This window comes from Varanus komodoensis, unplaced genomic scaffold (genome assembly GCF_004798865.1).
Source record: "Varanus komodoensis strain SLA01 unplaced genomic scaffold, ASM479886v1 scaffold25, whole genome shotgun sequence".
NCBI classification, from domain to species: domain Eukaryota; kingdom Metazoa; phylum Chordata; class Lepidosauria; order Squamata; family Varanidae; genus Varanus; species Varanus komodoensis.
The window spans coordinates 11396810-11416903 of record NW_025335661.1 but is presented as its reverse complement, the minus strand read 5'-3'; the positions used below and the strand labels follow the sequence as shown (position 1 = coordinate 11416903).

The 20094-nt window shown below is 44.2% G+C and overlaps 1 protein-coding gene across 4 annotated transcripts in view; it reads left to right on the top strand.

The window, feature by feature from the left end:
* Positions 1-4102: 4102 nt before the first annotated feature.
* The window catches only part of LOC123024674 (phospholipid scramblase 1-like), a 59116-nt gene continuing 43124 nt past the window's right edge, over positions 4103-20094 (top strand). Inside the window, exons 1-5 of one of the 4 annotated variants that reach the window (XM_044432700.1) lie at positions 4103-4401; positions 11730-11761; positions 16461-16565; positions 18371-18510; positions 19244-19286. In XM_044432700.1, the coding sequence (XP_044288635.1) occupies positions 11755-11761; positions 16461-16565; positions 18371-18510; positions 19244-19286 (295 nt within the window). In that variant the 5' untranslated portion in view covers positions 4103-4401; positions 11730-11754. Of the gene's footprint in view, positions 4402-9010; positions 9026-9922; positions 11762-16460; positions 16566-18370; positions 18511-19243; positions 19287-20094 lie in introns of those variants that run through there. The other 3 variants (XM_044432701.1, XM_044432699.1, XM_044432694.1) reach the window with 3 other exon arrangements.

The following is a 20094-nucleotide window of genomic DNA, read 5'->3' as shown; positions in this document are numbered from 1 at the left end:
ACACATTTTCTACATATCTTTGTGAGTGTAAACAGCAGCTGTGCAGTAGTTTCCCAACCACATCAGATCTTGGAAGGAGTGAAGAGTTTAATTATCCTCCCTGCCCACCGTCATGGTCTTTAAAATCCGCCACCATCAAAGAAGCTATTTGCACGGTGTGGGTCACCATGGCCCCTTCCCCTGCCAAAGATAGCAGAGAGGATCTTACGTTGCTGAGATACACCAGTAAATTAATAATAGGAGACTACAATGCTTGTTCCAAGGTCATGAACATGAGATTGTCTCCAGGACCACAATGCCCAGCACATGTTGTAGGTCATACACTTGAGTGATAAAGCTCTGTTAGAAGGAGAGAGGGGAACCCTTCTATTGTCATTAGAACCTAGTGAAAGGGTATTTTTTCTGGTGATGAACTTTGGCCTCAATACGGGTTGCAAACCCATTGACATGATCTGTCTCCAAGTTCTGATGGACCCAGTTGGTTCCTTTCAGTGGCCCCTGTGTGAGCAGAATGGTGGACTAGATGTACCCTTGCCCTGATCCGGCATGGTTCTTATGCTAATTGAAGAAAGGAAAATAGAGATGACTACATGGGAGAGACTATAAACCTCAAGTATCACTGTGATCTCACCATCCTTAGAACAGCATCCAAAAGCCATCTCCTTACACAACATCTTCACAGGCCCATCATTCCCCCTTAGAAGTAACAGCAAGAAGCCGTACAGTTCAAAAAATCCGATTTATGACTGCCCCACAAGCAAAAACTGGAACACCCAGGAGTAACCTCTCAGTCAAAAATGGATAAGTGGCAGCAGAAATGATAACACCCTAACATCATGTTGTTTTTTTTAAATATTCCAATAAGGAATGCCAGATTATGTGTACCTCCTGGGTACTCCTTTAGATTTACTGGCTGATGAAATAGCTAACAGCTGCCCTGCTGGCAGGCACATAGACACACTGAACAGTAAATTACACACAGACACACACACACAATTAAATGTGCACTGTGTGCTGCATAAAAGTCAACATGGGCCCTGCCCAAGCTGCAGTTTCAGCGTGGGAGTGCAGCAAATTGGGCTGGTTGCTGTTTCCTTGGCCAATGGCTTAAAGAAAAGTGCCAGAGATTGCTTGCTGCCCTGTCCTTGCTGTAATAGTCTCCTGGATCACATGAACAGAGGGAGCAGTTTGTTTGCCCAGACAAAACATTTGGAGGGTTCAGGAATGGTGCCTGAGGAGCTAAAGAAATCAAAGCAAGCATATCAAGAATTTTGCTTCCCTATGCAGGCTCAGTTCAGCAACAGGCAGGGGCAGATGCCTCACTATAGTCTGTATGAGGATAAAATGTTGCCATACATTCAGAAATGCAGATAAAATGCTTTAAATACAAGCACCCTTCTTTGTAGTGATGCTGGCATTGGGACAGAGGTGAGGTTTCTCTCCATACACCAAACCAAACTGTCCATTCCTGGTTCCTTTCCAGATTGGCTAAATTAGCATCACTATTTCTTAGCCCTATTTATCCTCATTTCACCTATTTACCTTGCTGTTTCTCATCCCCCCCTAGCCTTTAGGTTTCTTTCTTTCTTTCTCTCCTCTCTAAGACTTTGCTTTCCATTCCTGTGTGCTCAGTGTAGGAAGGAAAACCTGATGCCCTAATGTTTTTCAATTTATTAAACTTTTTTCTTGGAAGTGAAAAAGGGTAAAGAATTATCCAGGCACGTGACTGAAGACCCTGATCTAAACTAGGCTAGTAATTTGGCATTTTGCCGCACCTCCTTTGCCTTTCCCACTGCCCTCTTCGCTTTTAGGTCCGCCTACCGCTAAAATGCAGCCCTCCCTCCGAAGTTTCTCAGAAATGGCATTAAGCCCTGCACTAGAAAATGCTTCTGCACCCTTATTCTGCTTCAACATACTGCTTCTTCAGGGATACCCGTTAGCAGGGCAAGAAAGCAGTGGGACTTCCCCCATCCTGGAATATTCAGTGCCACACTGCTCCTAAAGCTGGAGGCTCAATTTAGCTAACATAGGTAATATCTCCTCCTGAATTTGTCTGTAAACATGAGATAAGGCGAAGGGAAGCAATTGTAATGCTAATGGTATCCCTGCCCCCAGCATGTCTGTTCCCATTCCCGTTTCGTGCGCCTGAAGGCTGGTCCTACGTGCAGAATTTGTTCCATTCTGCGCGGAGCAGCGACACCTAGGGCCGGTCCCATTCCGCAGGGCCAAGCCAGCTCTCCAATCGCGTGCTCCGCAACCTCACCTTACTTTTCTTCCCATCCACCCCGTGTGCGTGTGTGTGCGCGCGTGTGTTTGTACCCTGGGGAGGCGCAGCGATAGTTTGGGATCCTATCGATGGGGGAGAGACCATCTGCATCGCCCCTCCCCAAGGTTTTAAAAGGGAGGGAGTAAACACAGATGAGAACACTTGCTCTTATTTTCGAAGCTGAAGCCTTCCGTGATTAGGAAGCTGCTAAAAGGAGGGCTCGTCAGCCCCGCGGTTACCAGGCGCCAGTCTAATCCGAATCCACCCCTTGCCTTCTTTTCGAGGTCCGCTTAGTTATGGCCAAAACTCCCGCGGTGGTAGAGAAGTGCGGGCTCGGGTTTCCTCGCTCTGCGGAACAGCCGCTCTGTTGCTTGAGCCCCTGGCAGGAGACGGGCAGGCAACAATACCCGCAGCAAGGCGAAGGGCATGCTGGCTGGGGAGGATGGGGCTTGTAGTCCTAGAGCTCTGGAGGGTACCCGGCTGGGAAAGATCATAGGGGGCCAGGGCACCAGCCTCTTGATTAAAGCAACAGCCGTGGCGGCAGCACCAACAACACAACACCATGAGATAAGGTGGTTAACGGCACAATGCAGGCTTGCAGCCGGGCTTCCCGGTTAGGTGGGCAGCCACATTGGTAGGTGGGGCATTCTGCGCGGCGGGGGGACGTGGGCTAGCCCCCGCCACTCCCTACCGGAAAGGAAGTGCTCTGGGAATGGGAAGGGAAAAGGAAAGGCAGGGACCTTTCCCCTCGCTCCTCCTCCACGCAAGAAGCCCGTCTATTTACATATTAGGTTACGCAATAGTTAAGGGAAATTGAATACGAGCACCAGAGAAAGTCTATTTGGAGGCAGTGTAAAAGAAAGAGACTGAAAGGATTGCGTATGTTTAGCCTACAGAAGAGAAGAGAAGACTGAGAGGGGCACTTCTCAGTTATGGCAGAGTGCGGGACATGGAATAACGCGCTCGAGTTACGGGAAACCAGATTCTGGTTAAAGACGTTACAGATTTCCTGTAACTTCTTGACTGTCAGAGCAGGACAAGAACGTAACCAGTTGCTCAGGGCTGTCCCACACTGTGGCCATTCAAGTGGTAGTTCCACAACTATCTGTCAAAATTGCTTTAACCTGCGATCCTGCACTGAGCTCGGATTTGGACTTGATGGACTTAAAAGTCCCTTCCAACTCTACTATCTATGATTCTATAAGCAGCATGTCAAACTCCAGACTCCACCAGCTTTCATGACATTAAAATGTATGCATTCGACTGGAAATGTATATATTCTGGATAATAAGAAAACTGATATTTTGAAGCTTATTGGACTTTTAAAATTCCTGACGCCGATTCCTCTAAAGAGTCTGACTGCAAAACTTGCCTTGATCTGTTCACAACCACCATAGAGAAAAATCCTATTTAATATCCTGTAAATATAGAAGACTGTAGCTATTGAAAGGTCTCCGTTTGGTGATGCTGAGACCAGGATCTATTTTGCAATCCAAAGGCTCAACACTGGAACACGGAGGAGGAGGGGGAGTAATAAAAACAGGAGTGCCCCTGAGCATATACAGAGTTCGCTTGATGGCTTCTTCACAAAGGAAGGCTGGATAGTTTCTTGAGGGCTTTAAACAAAAGCGTCAAACGATCAGGATCCGCACTTCACAAGCCTGGAGGTCTAATTTTAAAAGTGAAGCACTACTGCACGTTGAGATCCATTCGGCAAAGTGATAAAAATGAGCTGCTGCCGCGGAAAAGCCAAGCCTCCTGCTGGAGGCCAACCACTTCTTGCACGTTGTCTCGCTTCGGACCTCGGTCGCCTTTTCCCTGATGCCCCTTCCCTCCGATGAGTGGCTGTTTGCTTTCTTGCCAGCCCCTCCTTCCTTCAATGCGGTTCCGAGGGCGGATCTTTAGATTTCCCGGACACTTCCAAGGCTGCAGTTGAAGACACGGCGAACAAGCACGTAACCCGCGAGCTGCTGATTTCCCTCGGGACTGGAGGACTCCGGGCGCGGGCAGACGGGATCGGCATCTCCGCGCGTCCCCTCGACCCTCGCTCGCCTGCTACGGCCGAGTGTGCCCATAAGCAGCCCCCCGGGGGTCGACTCCGCGCCCTGCAAGTCCCGGAAAGTTACGCACGAGAGGTAGGGGTGGGGGGACGGGAACCGCGATGGTGGGTTGGCTGGTCTAACCCTTACGCGGCACAGGCCAAAACGCTACAAGTGCCGGCTCCATCGCGCGTAGCAGGCTGGGGAAGCGTCGCTTGCCGATTTTCTGTCCAGAGCTGCGCCATCCCATCCACGGAGGCCTTCTGCTCCGTGGCGATCACTCCGATACTGAGTGATCGTCCCGGTTCTTAATATAATTCAGCTCAGTTCTTAATTTAAACACTGTTTTGGTTACCGGCGCGGGAGCACTCAGGGTCGTGCTCTCGGGGTGCGCGTCTGCCTGCTTTTTCTTTCTTCCTTTATGAAATGTCTTTATTAACGCAAATTTAAGCACTTTTGCCTTCTGAAAGAACGCGCAACTTGTGTCCCTATAGATGTAGCTGGACTGCAACTCCCATCACTCCCAGCTGGGCTTGCCCATGTTCGGGAGTTGTAGCCCGATAATTTTCGGAGTGCCCCTTGCTCCCAAGGAGGGGGAAAACTGCAGCTGGGGAGGGGTGGAGAATGATTTTGGGCAGACAAGCTGGCAACGAATGGGTGGCACAGTGAGCTCGTGCAGCAGCCGCAGGGAGCGTGCTGTGGTTAGTGAGGCAGCGAGGAGAGATGGGCTTTGCTTGTTCTGCCTCCGATCCATAGCAGTCTCCTATAGGGGTTGGGGGAAAGACCACACGGCCACTTTTTCTGGCCCTTGTTTGGCCTGTAGCCAGGACAAATAGTCCTGAGTTAAGTCCCATTGGAACTGCTATTAATCCTGTGAGGCTTTCAGGGATTAATGCCCTGTGCTTGGAGCCAGGACCCCCTTCCAAATATGTCTGTATTGGATTGCAGCCCTGTTGGATTGTAGCAGGTAAAGGGCAGTCTGTTTTGTATATTTCTAAAGGAACTTGCATGAGTTACATGCTTTTCCCGAAGTGGAAGTCCCAGCCACCAAGGGCGTTAAGTCACTTTCTTGTAAGCCTTGTCAAATGGGAAAGAGAGTGAATGCATCCTTGCCTTTATGTCCACGAGGGCATCTTAGCAATGAGAGCAGCTGTGTTTTACACTGGATGAGTGCTTGTAGGATGGGAAAGTTTATGGGAATGTTTGAGCTTTTAAAGCTGTTTTATGGTCATCTCCCATCAGGACTGCTGTGCATATTTGATATACTTCTGCAGTTGCCCTCATATAGCCCACTGGGGTAGGACTTAGCGTCTAGTGCCCCGATCATCTGTATTCCGCTTCTCAGAACTTGTTCCACTATATCTGCATCCTTGTTAAAGTGTGGTGTCTTGAGCCAGTATGTGAAGTACAGGCTTACCAATGCAGGGTAGTGTGGCTCTGTTACTTCCTATCATTTTAAAATTCTGCTTTGATTGGTGCAACCTAAAATTATCAGTTTTGCAGCTACTTCACATTGCTGACTCATATTCAGCTTTATTGCTTTTTCCCTAAATGAAGAACTCTGAACCTGTTGCATTTTATTTTCACACTGTCTTCAAACCTTTGAGGATCATTTTGACTTTTGTTTCTGTCTTCTGTAGTATTAGTTGCTTGAACTACTCTTCCTATTTAATACAACTATCCCTTCTCAGGTAGAGATTTCACTGCACATAGTTTTAGAAATATCTGACATATTGCACAATGGTACTGCCTCAAAATAATAGCATCAACATCTTAGAAAGGAAAAACAAGGTTTTCCTGTTGGCTTTCTAAAATTATAGAATAAATATAATTATTAGTTTGTAAAAAATGTAGAAAGAGGTGAAAATAATTTAAGGGCAGCCAGGCCTCCCTGCCTTAGTGTTTCATGGCTAAGGACCTGGCATCAGAGTAACTGTTTAAGTCCTCTGCTACAGTCTCCTGTGTTGCTGGAACCCAGAGGTTTGTTGGCTGGTTAAGAAACAATCCTAACAACAAGCCATGTGTTTAGGTGGTTCGTTAACCACTCTAAAAAGTCATCCTTGCCTGGTTCAGATTATACAAGAAGCCTCATCAATCAAGAGTAAACATGTTAACTTAACTGCTCCACAACTATGTTTCTACATAGTCTAAAGTGCCTGATGCTGTCTAATCTTGGAAGCTAAGCAGGGTCTGGCCTAGCCGAAAACTGGATGGGTCACTATATTGTAAGCCACCCAGAAAGCTTCAGGTATGGACAGTATAGAAATGTAATGAACAACAACTGGCATTCATAGGTTGGTTAATCCTTGTGCCATGAAAACCAGCATGGCAATGGTGTGGAACCTCAGGCCTCCAACCTCATGGGAGTCTTAATCTGGCCTTCTAGCATTCCTCAAAAAGCAATGCCCCCTTCCTATAACTCCACCCCTTTTCCACCAACCATCAATCGGTTGGTGGTTTCCCAGCTTCTGTACAGATTTTTCTCATTCTAAATAGCTGAAGTGCTTTAATAAGGGCTTTTAAGATTAAATATGTGGCATTTTGCAGGGTTGATCCTGCTGCTTTTGGCTTAGGCCAGACTAGCTTTTGACCTGAGCCACTCCTGCCACTGGAACACCCCTGCAACTTCTTCTAAATGGCCTTTGTCCTTTTGTCCTGAAAGAGTTGATGAAAGAGGTTCCCATGCAAAGGGCTGGAACACGCAGTCATGGCTCTTTCCCCCCACTGTTCATGCTGGCCAGATTTTCCTTACTGATAGTGGTTGCTCAATTGTCTGAACCCAGGCAGATTTCCCTTGAAAGTGGAGTGGGAAGCAAACCTAAAATAACCCAACAACACATACTTGGGTTTTCTGAGGGCTGTTGGCCACACCACAATCGTGCATCACTTGATTTTCCTCTTCTGGAACAGGTCCCTTGGTGACCATGTCAGCTAGTCATACTATAACTAAAAGCTGTTGTTGTACCTCCATTTATATTTTTAATATTTACCTCCCAAGACATTTTTGTATTCTTACTTGTAAAGGTAAGGTAAAGCTTTCTCCTTTTCTTTTCTACTTTGTACAGTAGCAATGATAGATGTTTTATAAATGATTAACTATTTATAAAAGATTAATTTGTGAACTTGGGAACCTGAGGATTCTTCTCTTTTTGCATGCATCTCTTCTATAAAGGCAAACTTAATAGCATTATTACTGTTCTTCTTCAAGGAACTTAAGGCACAGAAACCCTGTGAGGTAGGTTCGGTTGGGAGTCAGTGAGTGGCCCCAGGTCTCACAACAAGTTTCAAGGGTGGGTGAGGATTTGAACCTGGAAAAATGACTGCTAGCTCTAATGTAAGGGTCTCTGACATGGTTTCCACGGGGACCTTCTTCACTCCCTGCTTCCTTCAAAAAGATCTATAATACTAAAAAATCCTTCAAAAATGTCAGGGCACCATATTCTCCTTTCTGTCCCTGGAGCAACCTCTGACCAACTGTTCAGCAAGAAGGAAGGAAGGGGATACTTGCCAACTCTCCCCAGTCTTTCTTTTCACACAGATGCTTCTCTTGGCTCTTTCACTTCCCATCCTCATCCCTAGGCTTTCTCTTCTCTTCCCTTCACTTCCTTATTCTGATTTTTCTTCCTCCATCTAGCTTTGCTCTTTTTCTTTCCGTTCCCTGACCTTTCTCTCATTTTTCTTAGATGCACACAGAAAGAGAGAGGAAACTTTTCTGGGTAGGCCTTCTGAAGGCAAGGAGTCAGATTCTTTCCCTGCTTGTACTAAGTCCCTGGACTGAGTCAATCATGTCTTTGACTAGCTTGGCCCTCCGAGGAACCATAATGTAACTAGCCACATCCTCCATGGGAGACATTTTGTGGTGGTGCCCTCATGGATTCTCAGATTCCCAAATGTCAGCCCAGAAGGTTGCAAACCTCTGCTCTAACATGTTGGTTTAGACCAGGGGTCTCAAACGCGCGGCCCACGGGCCAATTGCCGGGATGGGCGGGGCACGGGGGAGGGGCCCTGCGGCCTTCAAAGTGCAGGCGGCACCCGGGCTGGCCGTGGGATGAACGGCCCACCACCACCGCGGGGGTGGAATACTTGGTGCGGCCCAGCCTCACCCAGGCTCTACCTCCAGCGGCCCCCAGGTACGTTGAGTTTGAGACCCCTGGTTTAGACCAACCCAAGCTGAAATTTATCTTTGGTCTTTGAGGAAAACTACCACCCCTACCAAATGTTGAAGGTTGCTGCCAGTTTCAAAAGCAGTTTCTCAGCGGTTGCTTGTGGCTGGTTGGAGGATCTTTGAAAAAGCTTGCTCAGGAAGACAGGACTAAGTGGAAAGACTCTTTGGGTCCCTGCCAATTAATCAGGGTGTGTGGTAAAACATGCAAAAGTGTTTTTAAATGAAGCAGTATGAAATAGTGATATTAAATAGCACTATTTCATGCTGCTTTTATGAACTAGCATTTGCAAATTGGACAAGGAACGAAGCATCATTATTTTTTCACACAGTGCCAGTTTCAAGAAGTGGTGCCAATGTTTTATGTCATGGTCGAGGTCAATTAGTATATCAAGTTTTGCAACATGGGACTAGGCGTTCACCTGACTAAGGTTTTACACAATATACCATTTTGATGGTTGCAAAAGCAGTTATAACTGAGATCCATGAGTTTGTGCTTCAGACGGCAATCCTTCTCCTCCTTGGATGACTCTCTGCCGCTGTTCCCATCAGTAATAGGTAGGCATGAGCCTTAGTCTGGGTTGTCTCAGGGGCAATGTGGTAGCTTTTGTTTCTTTCACAAGCGACCCTAAGGTTGTCCCCCAGGCCATACCACCTTGGATCTGGTGTAGTCCCTACTCCCATTGATGCAGTGGGTGGCAGGGTGGCGGTAAAGAGAATTCCAAAAAGAAAAAGGTCTGCAAGTCATAAAGCCATAATAAAGCTGCCACCACCCCTGGACATGGTGGAATGGTGAAGGGTCAGTCACTTTGCTCTCCTCCACCTCAATTAGGATTGCTTTGTCAATGTAATTGTGTGTGTGAACAGACTGCTCCCACGGAAGAAGGCTGAAAGCAATCTATGGAAATGTTTTCTTTTCTCTTAGAATAATGCAGGGTTGCATACTTTGTGGGTCTCCAGGCTTTCTGGCTGACATCTCTCATCATTTCTCACATAGCTTTGCTGGAAGGACTGATGAGACTTGTAGGTGAAACATCTGGAGATCCACAAGTTGCCCTCCCCCCAGATAATGGTTTGCATCTAGAGTAGGCATATATAACTGTGCTGGTGGGAGCAAACTGCCCCCCTTGCCCCATGGCAGTCCATGCCAGCCCCTTAAATACTACAGAGAGGGTCAGATGTCCCTGTTGAAGGCGTGGGAGGATCCCCCAACATTGGTCCTAGAAGGTGCCTTTGCCCCAAATATGACAAGTTGGTCATGTCATTCGTGCCCATCTCATTCAGGTTCTCTCTCTTCTTAGTAGCATTTTCCAGTTAGCAGGATAGGCTGCCCTGGGCAGTAGGAGATGTAGAATCCTACCCAGTTTCAGCAGGATCCAACCCATGATTTTATTCACATGATTATTCTTTGTAGCAGTAATTTGCCATGGTGTCACCCTGCTTTATCCCTTGGCAATGCTGACCACTGCTTGGCAAATTCTCTCAGATTTTCTCAGAAGAACAAAGTATGAAAAGAATTAAAGGGAAAATGGACATTTGAGAGCTGGTTTTGATTCAGTGGTATGGCCTGCAGAACTATTTGCACTGATTTTCTGGTGTGGAATTGACTGCAGGATATTACTGAGAAAACTTTCATGTAGCAGCAATTTGTTTTTAATTTTGTATTCTTATCACCCTGACTTCTTTTTAAACTAAGAATACTGGTTTATGTGGTACTTCTGACGTTCATCATGAGTAGTTTTTTTTTTCTTCATAGAGCTGGCAGTGTGGTTTTTTGCTACTGTGTAGAGCCAGTTCACAAACTAGGGTGCTGCTTAATAAAGTCTCTGATTACAGGGTAGTCATGAAAAACGAATTTTCTAGCAGGAGTGTAAAATACATCTCATGCTCTTTTACCGAAGTGCCAGGGTGGAAACCTGGCACCAATTCCTTTGTTTTCAAAGGCTTTCAGGGCCTCTGGTTCTCAGTGACAGGTGGGGCCACATTCTATCTAGGTGAGCTCTTGGGGACCCATTAATGGGTGGGACAAATGGCAACATGGGTAAAACCAGAACTATCTACATGTTCTTAGTGCCAATTAACAAAGCCTTAGGAGGGGCATTTCCTCCTCTGGAATGAGGAAACAAAACTGCAAAAAGCCAGAAAGCCAACAGAAAACCAATGCCTAGGAGAAAAGTGAGTGGAACCAGAAGGCCTCTGGTCTCCTGGAAACTCTGGAGAGCTGCACTGGGACCTTGAGGCTTTGCTTGCCTTTTCTGAGGAGGTATGCTTCTATTTTTAATTTTCTTTTTTCAAAAGTACATGATTGTTTGGTCCACTTTTTTCAGAAAACCAAATATTACTTCCTTATTGCTTTAGTGGGGAAAGTGCTCTGCATATTGGATTACCCTAAATGGTGCATTTTCATACTTAATATGTCTCTTGCTTTTGAGAGAATACATTTTGAAAATGGTCCTATTCAGCTGCATGCTGTTCAGAAGCAGACTTGGAAACTTTAGGAAGGAAAAATTAAGAACACTGGCAACCAGATAGTTTTCTCCTTCCAGTTTGTGGAAAATGAAAAATTGGGGCTGGGGGGAATACCCGAAATAAATCTTGGTGGTGCAGCCATGAATGATTTGTATACTGGAACCATAGGCTAAGCTTCCTGGAAGATGTACTGCTGGCAAGCAATGGAGTGCACCTTACAAAGAAAGGAAAGGATGTACTTGGCCACAGAAGACATTTTCAGGAAGGCTTTAAACTGAATTCTGCAGGGGAGGGAGACATATATCTGAGTGCAACTGACAAAGGATTATATATTGCAATAGTGAAAGGAACCGTAGCTGGGCCTAACACTAGTCTCCTGAAAAATGTAGGAAGAAAGCCAGGGAATGATTCAAAAGGCTTTACATGTCTATACACCAATGCTCAAACTATGGGAAACAAACAACTTGAACTCTTAGTACACAAAGGCAAATATGACCTGATGGGCATGAATGAAACTTGGTAGGAATGGAATTCAAAACTTGCAGAATATAATTTGTTCAAAAATGCAAATGTACAAATGAAGAAGTCTTATTCATTTGGTTTGGTTTCATTTGGTGGGGTACATTCTGATGGATGTTTAGATAGAGAAAAAAGGCCTACAACTCCCAGAATGCTGACTAGGGAATGTAGGGAATTGTAGTTCTTTGTTTGTTTTTTGTTTTAGACTTGCATCCTTAAGAGAGCAAACTGAAAAAGTATGGTCAAATTGTAACATGAATAATTTCTTTTTCAGAAACAATTGTATCTTAAACAGAAAAATGCAAGGTGAGTCAAAGCATCTTTGTGCAGATTGTTTTGCTTTGTTGTTGTTTTTAAATCTTGGAATATACAGTGGGTGGTTGGAAATGTGCTCAGTGAAGATTTGGTTGCATGTGCCTTAATTTGCTAATCTGAAATTGGTGGGTGTTGAACTTTACCCTTGCTAGAAAAGAAGAAAATGCATGATAAAATTGTGCTACATACTACCTGGGTTCATACAACACAACAAGCCACGGTGATTTTTCCTTTTACCCTTGTTGGTCCATTTTGGCATCTGAACACTGTTGTGGCATTTTGGTGTGGTAGCTTTAAACTTTAGGAACCATGAACTGAAACAACAATCTGCTTGATGGTTTCTCCATACCGTGATGGCTTCTTATATCACCTGAGCCTGGAAAACACTGCCCACTGCGGAATGAAGACCAGAAGCATTCTTGCTAAGCAGCTAGCCAGAGAGTGCCATTGATAGCTGCTGTTCTGCAGCTTTGGGCAGGAGCAGGTGCACAGCTGGTTGGTGTTACAGAAAGCACAGTGTCACTCAGCTGTACAGTGTTGTCTAGCAGTGGGGAGTACTGCCTAATTGATCTCCTACACAGCCCTTGTCTGAGCATGGATCACACTCCCCCCATCCTGCTCCAGAGGTCCCCTCTAAAGTTCGAGGTAAGGGTGCTTGATCAGTTCCTCCATCCTCTCCACTGCACCTCAGGGCACGAGCCCCATTTACACATAAGAGCCTGCCCAACAGCCACAGCAAGCGGAACCTGGCTTGCAATCACAGCTGTCAAAGGGAGGAGCCTCATTCCTCTCTACTTTTTCTCCTGGACACCACCTGGTGCACAGTGAGGAAAGGAGATAGCAGATGGGAGGAGACATGCCATCATGGACCCGATCATCTGAGTGGTAGATTGAAGGGAGGGGAATGCAAAAGCTGGGAATTACACAGGGTTGCTTGTCGTGATGTGTGAACCCAGCCACTGTGTCTTCTGTGAGCACTCGGACTGTGCTGTGCTCTGACTCAGCAGTCAGACCTTTTTGTCATGTGGATGCCACAGGAGCAAAGGATTCTGACTATAACTGGGTGAGAAAACGGGTCTATTGAACCCAGCCCTGTTGAACCTGGCTTGCATCAGCTCTCCTGGGTCTCAGCCCAGATTCTTTCTTAGGCCCATCTGGAGATGCCAGGGACTGAACTTGTGACCTTTTGCATTCAAAGCATCCACTGGGGTGCAGTTGCTTCCCGCCTGATGGGAATGGAGAATTTGGGATAGGCTGACTGTGATGCTTGGATATGAAGAGCAGCACTTTTAACTGAGTCCAGAAACAGACCACAAGCCTGCACAGTTGATGAAATATCAGTGTAATGTGCTCAGAATGTCTGGTTAGCAAACCAGTGACTGGAAGGTCATTGAACACATATTTGCATGCAAAGAGTCTCCAGTTGAATCTCTGGCATCTCCAGGCAGGATTTGGAAAGGCTCTTGTTTGAAACTCTGGAGAGTCCCTGTCAATCATCATGCACAATGCTGGGCTAGGAAGACCATTGGTCTGACTCTGTTAAAGTCAGCAAAAGTGCTTTGAACTACCTGCAAGATCTGAAAGTGCCCTGCATAACAGTTGACATACTCTTATCTGGAGGTTACCCAAGCTTGGACAACTGAGGCCAGTTCTGTGTTGTGGTAGTTCCTAAAGCAAGCATGCACAGTGCTTGTACTGTTGTTTGGCATATCATGTTGGCAGCCTGCTCAAGACTGTCTAAAGGACTTCTAATTTGCCTCCTAATAACTTTTTCTATAATGTTTGTACTCTGCATCTAAAAGATGCATTGGTTTTATTTGTGTCTACAGAAGAATTATTATACTTTTGCCTGTTGCTACATAGAGCTGAAAGACTTGCAGTAAGCTTTATAAAATTAGCTTTATCCTGTTAACAGATCTCCTGCAAATTGCTTCAATGTGTATTGTTTAGCTCAGGATATCAAGAAACTGAACAAAGTCTTTCTAGCAAACCAGTACATGTTAACCTGTTCTGTGCCCATCTTGTGACATATAAAATGCTTGGCTCTTGACAATGCCCTTGTTTGGCCATAACATTAGCAAAGCAATTCTATGTCCTCTGTGCCCAGCCAGCAACTAGGAACCTATAGGATTATTTGGATCTCAACTCCAAGGATGGAAAATGTTCAGACCTCACAGTATGGGATCTATCACAGATCCTATTTCCTCCACTGCAGCTGGTATAGAAAGAAGCACACTGGCTGCTTCTGTGATGTCACAAAGCAACCTTGGAAAAGTAGTTCAGGAGAAAACCTTTTTCTGGGGGGCGAAGGGGGGGAAGATGCCAAGTTATAAGGAATCCTGCTGCTGCCCCCACCCTACCAGCACATCACTGAAGTTAGATAATGAAATCATCTGTTTTACAGGGCAGGAGGAGCTGCTCCTGTTTTGCAAAGGATGCCTGTAGTCCTTTGAGTTTGGAGAGCTGTGAGCATCCTTGTAGGAGTTTACACTTAATGATGGTTTAGCATTATGTGCACAAATTAGCCCTTTCTGCCTTTTTCCTCTTTCAGCATGGTCATGAGCAGATTAAAGGCATTCTCGTTCATGTTCAGCTAACTACAGTTTGTTGTTTGGACAAAAGTGGGAGCTGTAGTCTTATAATTTAGGATTTGTTTAAGATCCTATAAAAGGAAACTTACAGAACAGTAAAGCTGCAATTCAATGTCCGATTATCTAAGAACATGCCCCATTGGACTCTTTGGGACTCAGTAGATATGCATAGGACTGAACTGTTTTTGGGGCAAAACCTTTTCTTTCAGTAGAGACCCAGCTAATCTCAGTGATTTGGAGCATCCATACCAGCATTGGCTGGTATGTAAGGTACACCTATTCCTGAGCAGAAAAACCTTAGCCACTGAGATTCATGCACTGGTAACTGCTTGAGAATGTGCTCTACATGGGCTATCCTTGTATCCTGTTTGGAAGGTGCAGCTATTACAGAATGCAGCAGCTAGTACACAAACATTACACACCCATGTTTAAACGGCAACAACTCTGCACTGCTGACATTTTGCTACTGAGTCATACTCAAGGTTTTGTTGCTGACATGCAAAGCCCTGAATAACTATGGGCAGGGATATCCTGCTGACCATCTTCACTTGAGAGAAGTGCATGTGTGTATCTAGTTGATCCCTGAGATCACCTGAGGAGGACTTACTGGTCATTCCATGGCAAATGGAAGGTCACTAGGCAATAATGAATAAGCAGGTCTTCCTGGTGGTAACCCACACCATTTGAGACACTCTGCCATGTGTGATTCTAGAGGAAGGCAAGTGGCAAGTTTAAATGATTCTTGGAAACCCGCCTATTCACACAGGCTTTCTCTTACCAATGGGGGACTCAGTTACCATCCTGTTAGTCTATGATAATGTAATACTTGTAAATTTTCTTAACTGTTTTAATTACTTATTATTTGTATCTTGTTTATATATTATAACATACTTTAATGTGAACCACTTAGAGATTTGAATATCATGCACAGTATACTTTTTAAATAAATAAATAAATAAGATCCTGTAACATTAAATAAATTCAATAAAGTGTCTGTACAATGATGAATCATGTAATCTATGATAAAAGAGGCTGGTAGACCTTTGCACACTAACAACGCTGACACATACTCAAAATACCTGCCTTAACATGCCAAAAATGAAGAAAATAACACACTTCCCAAAATCAACCTTGCTGGTGTTAAGTACATTACAGCAAATGTGGTAGAAAGCCACTTAAAAAGAAATCTACCATGCCATTTTTTGTTTTGTGTTAACCCAGGTTCCATTTTTGTAGCCCTATAGACTACGAAATTAGTTTAGAAATGTTTACTAATCTGACCCTTGAATTCCTCACTTACTATTGTTCCTCAATAGCGTTCTAAAAAAAGTAATAATGCCTTGTTATTTTCATCAAAAAGCTCCTGGGAATAGAGATGAGACCATCCTTTGGGTGTTTGAATAATGTCTTGTCTAGACTGCAGTCATATATAATCGGTGACCCAAAGTTCTCAGCCTTATTTAATTCTCAGTATCAAAACTGTTGAGCTCTTCTGCTTGTTCACAGAATGCTAAATTACAGTTTAATGTTACATCCAAATGCAGCCACAGCAGCTCTGGGTGGGTACTCTGAAAACTGTTAATACTATTACAGCTGAAAATGATAAACAATGAATCAAGCAGGCATATTTGATACAAGCACAATGAAATCTAGTTTAAAAAATCCTACATCTTCATGTGTTTTGGATGTACAGGTTTCAGAACTGGAAAAGTCAAAACAAGAGAACTAACCTATATACAGAATTTGCTACTGGCCTGAACATTTCAAAATCAAAGTGGTAGTTTGTTAAACAGAATACTTTATAAATTTTCAAGTATAAACATAATAGACAGTGTTGCAATGAATAACACTTGGATAACACTTGAATAACATTTGTAACAGAATGAAACTCAGATGTTAGAATTCTCTGTTCTGATTAACAGAACAGTTTCAGTGCCTGTAAATTGTTTATACTTTCAGCAATATATGTAAGTGCATGTATAGTTCCATTTAATATTATCATTTTCATTATTGTACTTTAGTTTGAAAGTCTCACGGGGGCATGGAATGAGCAGATGTAGCATATTAGAATAAGCCTAAGCTACTTCTCATTCTTCCAGCAAACGATTCTGCACCTACACCACCACCTCCAGCGTATCCAGGATATCCAGGTGCCCAACCCCAGTATGGCTTTCCTCAACCAGTACCTGGAGCAACTTTTCCAGGTAGGTAGTTGCAGTATATGTAAGCTTGCTAGTTTGATCAGAAAAGCGCAGATTTATATATTGGAAATGTGAAGGTTGTACTCAGATTGTTACGCATTGTGCCACCCTTGTACCTATAAATGTTATTGCAAAATCATGCTAAACCGAGCAGCAGAAGAGCTGAAATGGTAAGAATATCTCCATTTCCAGAACACAGCATAGGGCCACAAGGTTGGTGGCCAGTTTGCAGGGGATGGGATACAAGGCAAGACTGAGGGAACTGGGTCTCTTCAGCCTGGAGAAGAGGAGACTCAGAGGGGATATGTTGGCAACATACAGGTATGTGAGGGGGTGTCACACGGAGATGGGTAGAGACCTGTTCTCCCCTGCAGAGGAAGGCAGGACGCGTTCCAACGCAGCAAAGCTCAGGGAGCCAAGGTTTCGTTTGGATGCCAGGGAGCATTTCCTGACTGTCAGGACCCCGAGGGTGTGGAATGGGCTTCCACGAGAGGTCTTGAGGCCCTTTCGATGAGGGTGTTCAAAGACAGGCTGGACATGCACATGCTGGGAGCTGGGGGTCAGACTAGATGGCCTGGAGACCCCTTCTGACTCGCTCTGTTTCGATGTTTCTATGTAACACATATTCTGCATGAACTTTCTTGCAGGAAGCCCTGCAACTGCAGTCTTCTCCTTTCAGCAGTAAATATCATAATAAAATGACAGATTTTGCTCTGAATTAGTTTTCAATAGAACTGTGGAAGGCTCCTCCTCTGTGCTTCCTGCAGGTTTCCAATACATCTGCCAGCAATTACTCAGTGCCCATGCTCGTGCTCTTTTTCTTCTGCTTGCCTCCTCCTACAAGGAGTGGTTCAAGCAGGGGTGGCAGCTTTTCCTTGGCCTAAGGCTCAGATTGCTACCTGGAACACATCCTGAGGAACTCATGCTAATCATGGACATGGCTAGAGTCCCACTTTCTCACACATTATTCAGATAGACACACACACACCGCATCCTCACACAGCACCTGCATCACTCCTATGCAGACTATCTAGTCTGACCAGTGAAATATGTCCTTCAGATTGGGGCCTCCATGCTGGCTGGGAATGATGGGGTTTGCAGCTTCACAAATGAAGGGTACCAGTTTGGCACAGGTTGGTGTAGAGTAAAGGAGGTGGCTAGCAAATGTGGCTGATCCTGGCTTTCTGGCAAGCCCCTCTGCTTTGCTCTTGTGTCTTCATTCATTTCTAGTTCTCTCCAACTGTACAGCATTAAAGTGTTATACATTAGAAAGGATAGTCATTAAGATTGATTGACTTATTGCATTTCTATACTGCCCAATAGCTGAAGCTCTCTAGACAGTTCTCAACAATTAAAATAATAAGCTACAACATAAAATATACTATAAAACATTGACAGTTTAAAACTATACTATAAAATAGAAGTACAAGCGAAAGATTGAGCTACAATTGAGGATGTTCCTGGTTTGTCTCTGCCATGAATTCTGGAACTAGCCTTAGGCAAGGAACTCTTTCATCCTTCTGCCCTATGTGGGATAATAATGCTGACACACCTTACTCAACGAGGACCTTGAATCCATGAACGTGTTTTATTGCTGTTCATTAGTCCACATGGTGGTTTTCCTCCTCATGGCAAAGTGTGCTTATCAATCTCTAGAATGGACTGATGATGAACTGTTGAGTAAAAGCTATAAAATGCCCTGTACAAGATTCTTAATGATGCTCAGTAATTGTTTTCTGGTGTCTGGAGTAGAATTGGTTCCTCACATTCTTCTGTGCTCTGTTTGTTTTTCATTTGAAACATTCCAGGACAACCTTTCCTGGCTCATCCAGCAACTTATGGAGCTGTCCCACCTCAAATTCCACAAGTTGCAGCTCCTCCTGTAATTTGGATGCCAGCTCCACCTGCAATTCCTAAATGTCCCCCTGGATTAGAATATTTAAGTCAGGTATCCCACTCTTCTTTCCTTGTTTTCTTCTTACCTTATAAGTAAGTATAAAAGTCTACTCAGTGCAAACCTATACATGTCTACACAGAAGTGCGCCCCATGGATTTCCTCCCAGATGTATAGGATTTTAGCCTGACTCTAGTTTTTGGTGTGCAACTTGTAGCCATCCTGATGTTTTAGCCTGTAATTTCCATGATCTTTCATGATTGGCTATGCTGACTATAGAAATATAAACTGAAGAGAAAAGCCAAGTTTGTTTGTTTTAATTTGCCTCTTCGGCAGTGCATATGTTGGCTACAGCTGCAGCTTTAAGGAAACCCTTATGTTGGAATAGCTGGTTCTCTTGCGTGCACACGTACTGGTTTGTTGCACCGTCATCCCTGCACTGAACGGTGACTAAATAGAAGAACGAAAAGGCACCTTGATTACATTATTTAAGTAAAGGAGGTAGTAGTACCTACAATATTGGACATCTTCGTATACTTTTTTCTTGCTTTGGATGGAATTGTATCATATGAATTCGCAATTGCTTTTCTTATTGGCATAACCTGAATTATGTCTTTATGATACCTACACAGGAATGTGAAATTCATATAAAATATGAAAATTCGTGTATAGAACGTTAAATAATTATATGGATACAGTTATTTTGCAACTGATTTCAGTTATAACATCTGCATTTATTTATTTTTAATGCCAGTGTTTTAACATCTGTATCTTTTACTTGTAACAGCTTGATCAGATAGCAGTTCAACAGCAGATTGAGCTTCTGGAAAGTAGGTATCTTCCTACCTCACTTGGAATATTCAGAAAATTCCACATGTTTGTGTTCTGCTTCATAAGATATGTCTTTATTAGTGGATCTGTTAGTACACATTTTTACAAAACTACACAGTGAATATTACAAATATGACAATATTACACAGTGAATTTTACAATACTACACAGTGGTATTTCCCAAAGCATGGTTGCATGGTTCATTCTTCTGGAAAGCTTGAAAGGCACCAAATCCCACGTTTGTGGGATTTTGATTGTTCCTAACAGAGGCATTGTCTCTTGTTTTTTTGTATTGTTACACTTTTTTAAAAAAAGTTGACAACATCAAAGAAACAAGTCCACTATTTCTATAGGTCTGGTGTCTAAGCAGTACCAGTTTTCCTTTGAGAAATATGAACTTTGCATACCAGATCTAATTCTATTTCCAGAGAGAAAGATCTTATGTCTGGACAATGGGAGTGTTCACATGCCATGGCAAGCGATACTGCATAGTTACATAGAAACAGAGAGAGTCAGAAGGAGTCTTCGGGCCATCTAGTCTGACCCCCAGCTTCAGCCGGCTCCGCTCATGACATGCCTACCATGGCGGCGGCGGCGGCGGCTGCTGCTGCTGCTGCTGCTTCTTCTTCTTAATTTCTGAGAGACAATCAGACTCATGGTAACTCTTCTTCTCCCACCGCCATCTCCTTCCATTTCAGTCCTCCAGGCAGTATTCTAGAAGACACTGTGAGGAGAAATGAAGCACTTTTCTTTGACAGCTGTGATTGCTGTGTGTCTTCTTGTTAGTCACTTGGCAGAAGTTAGTCA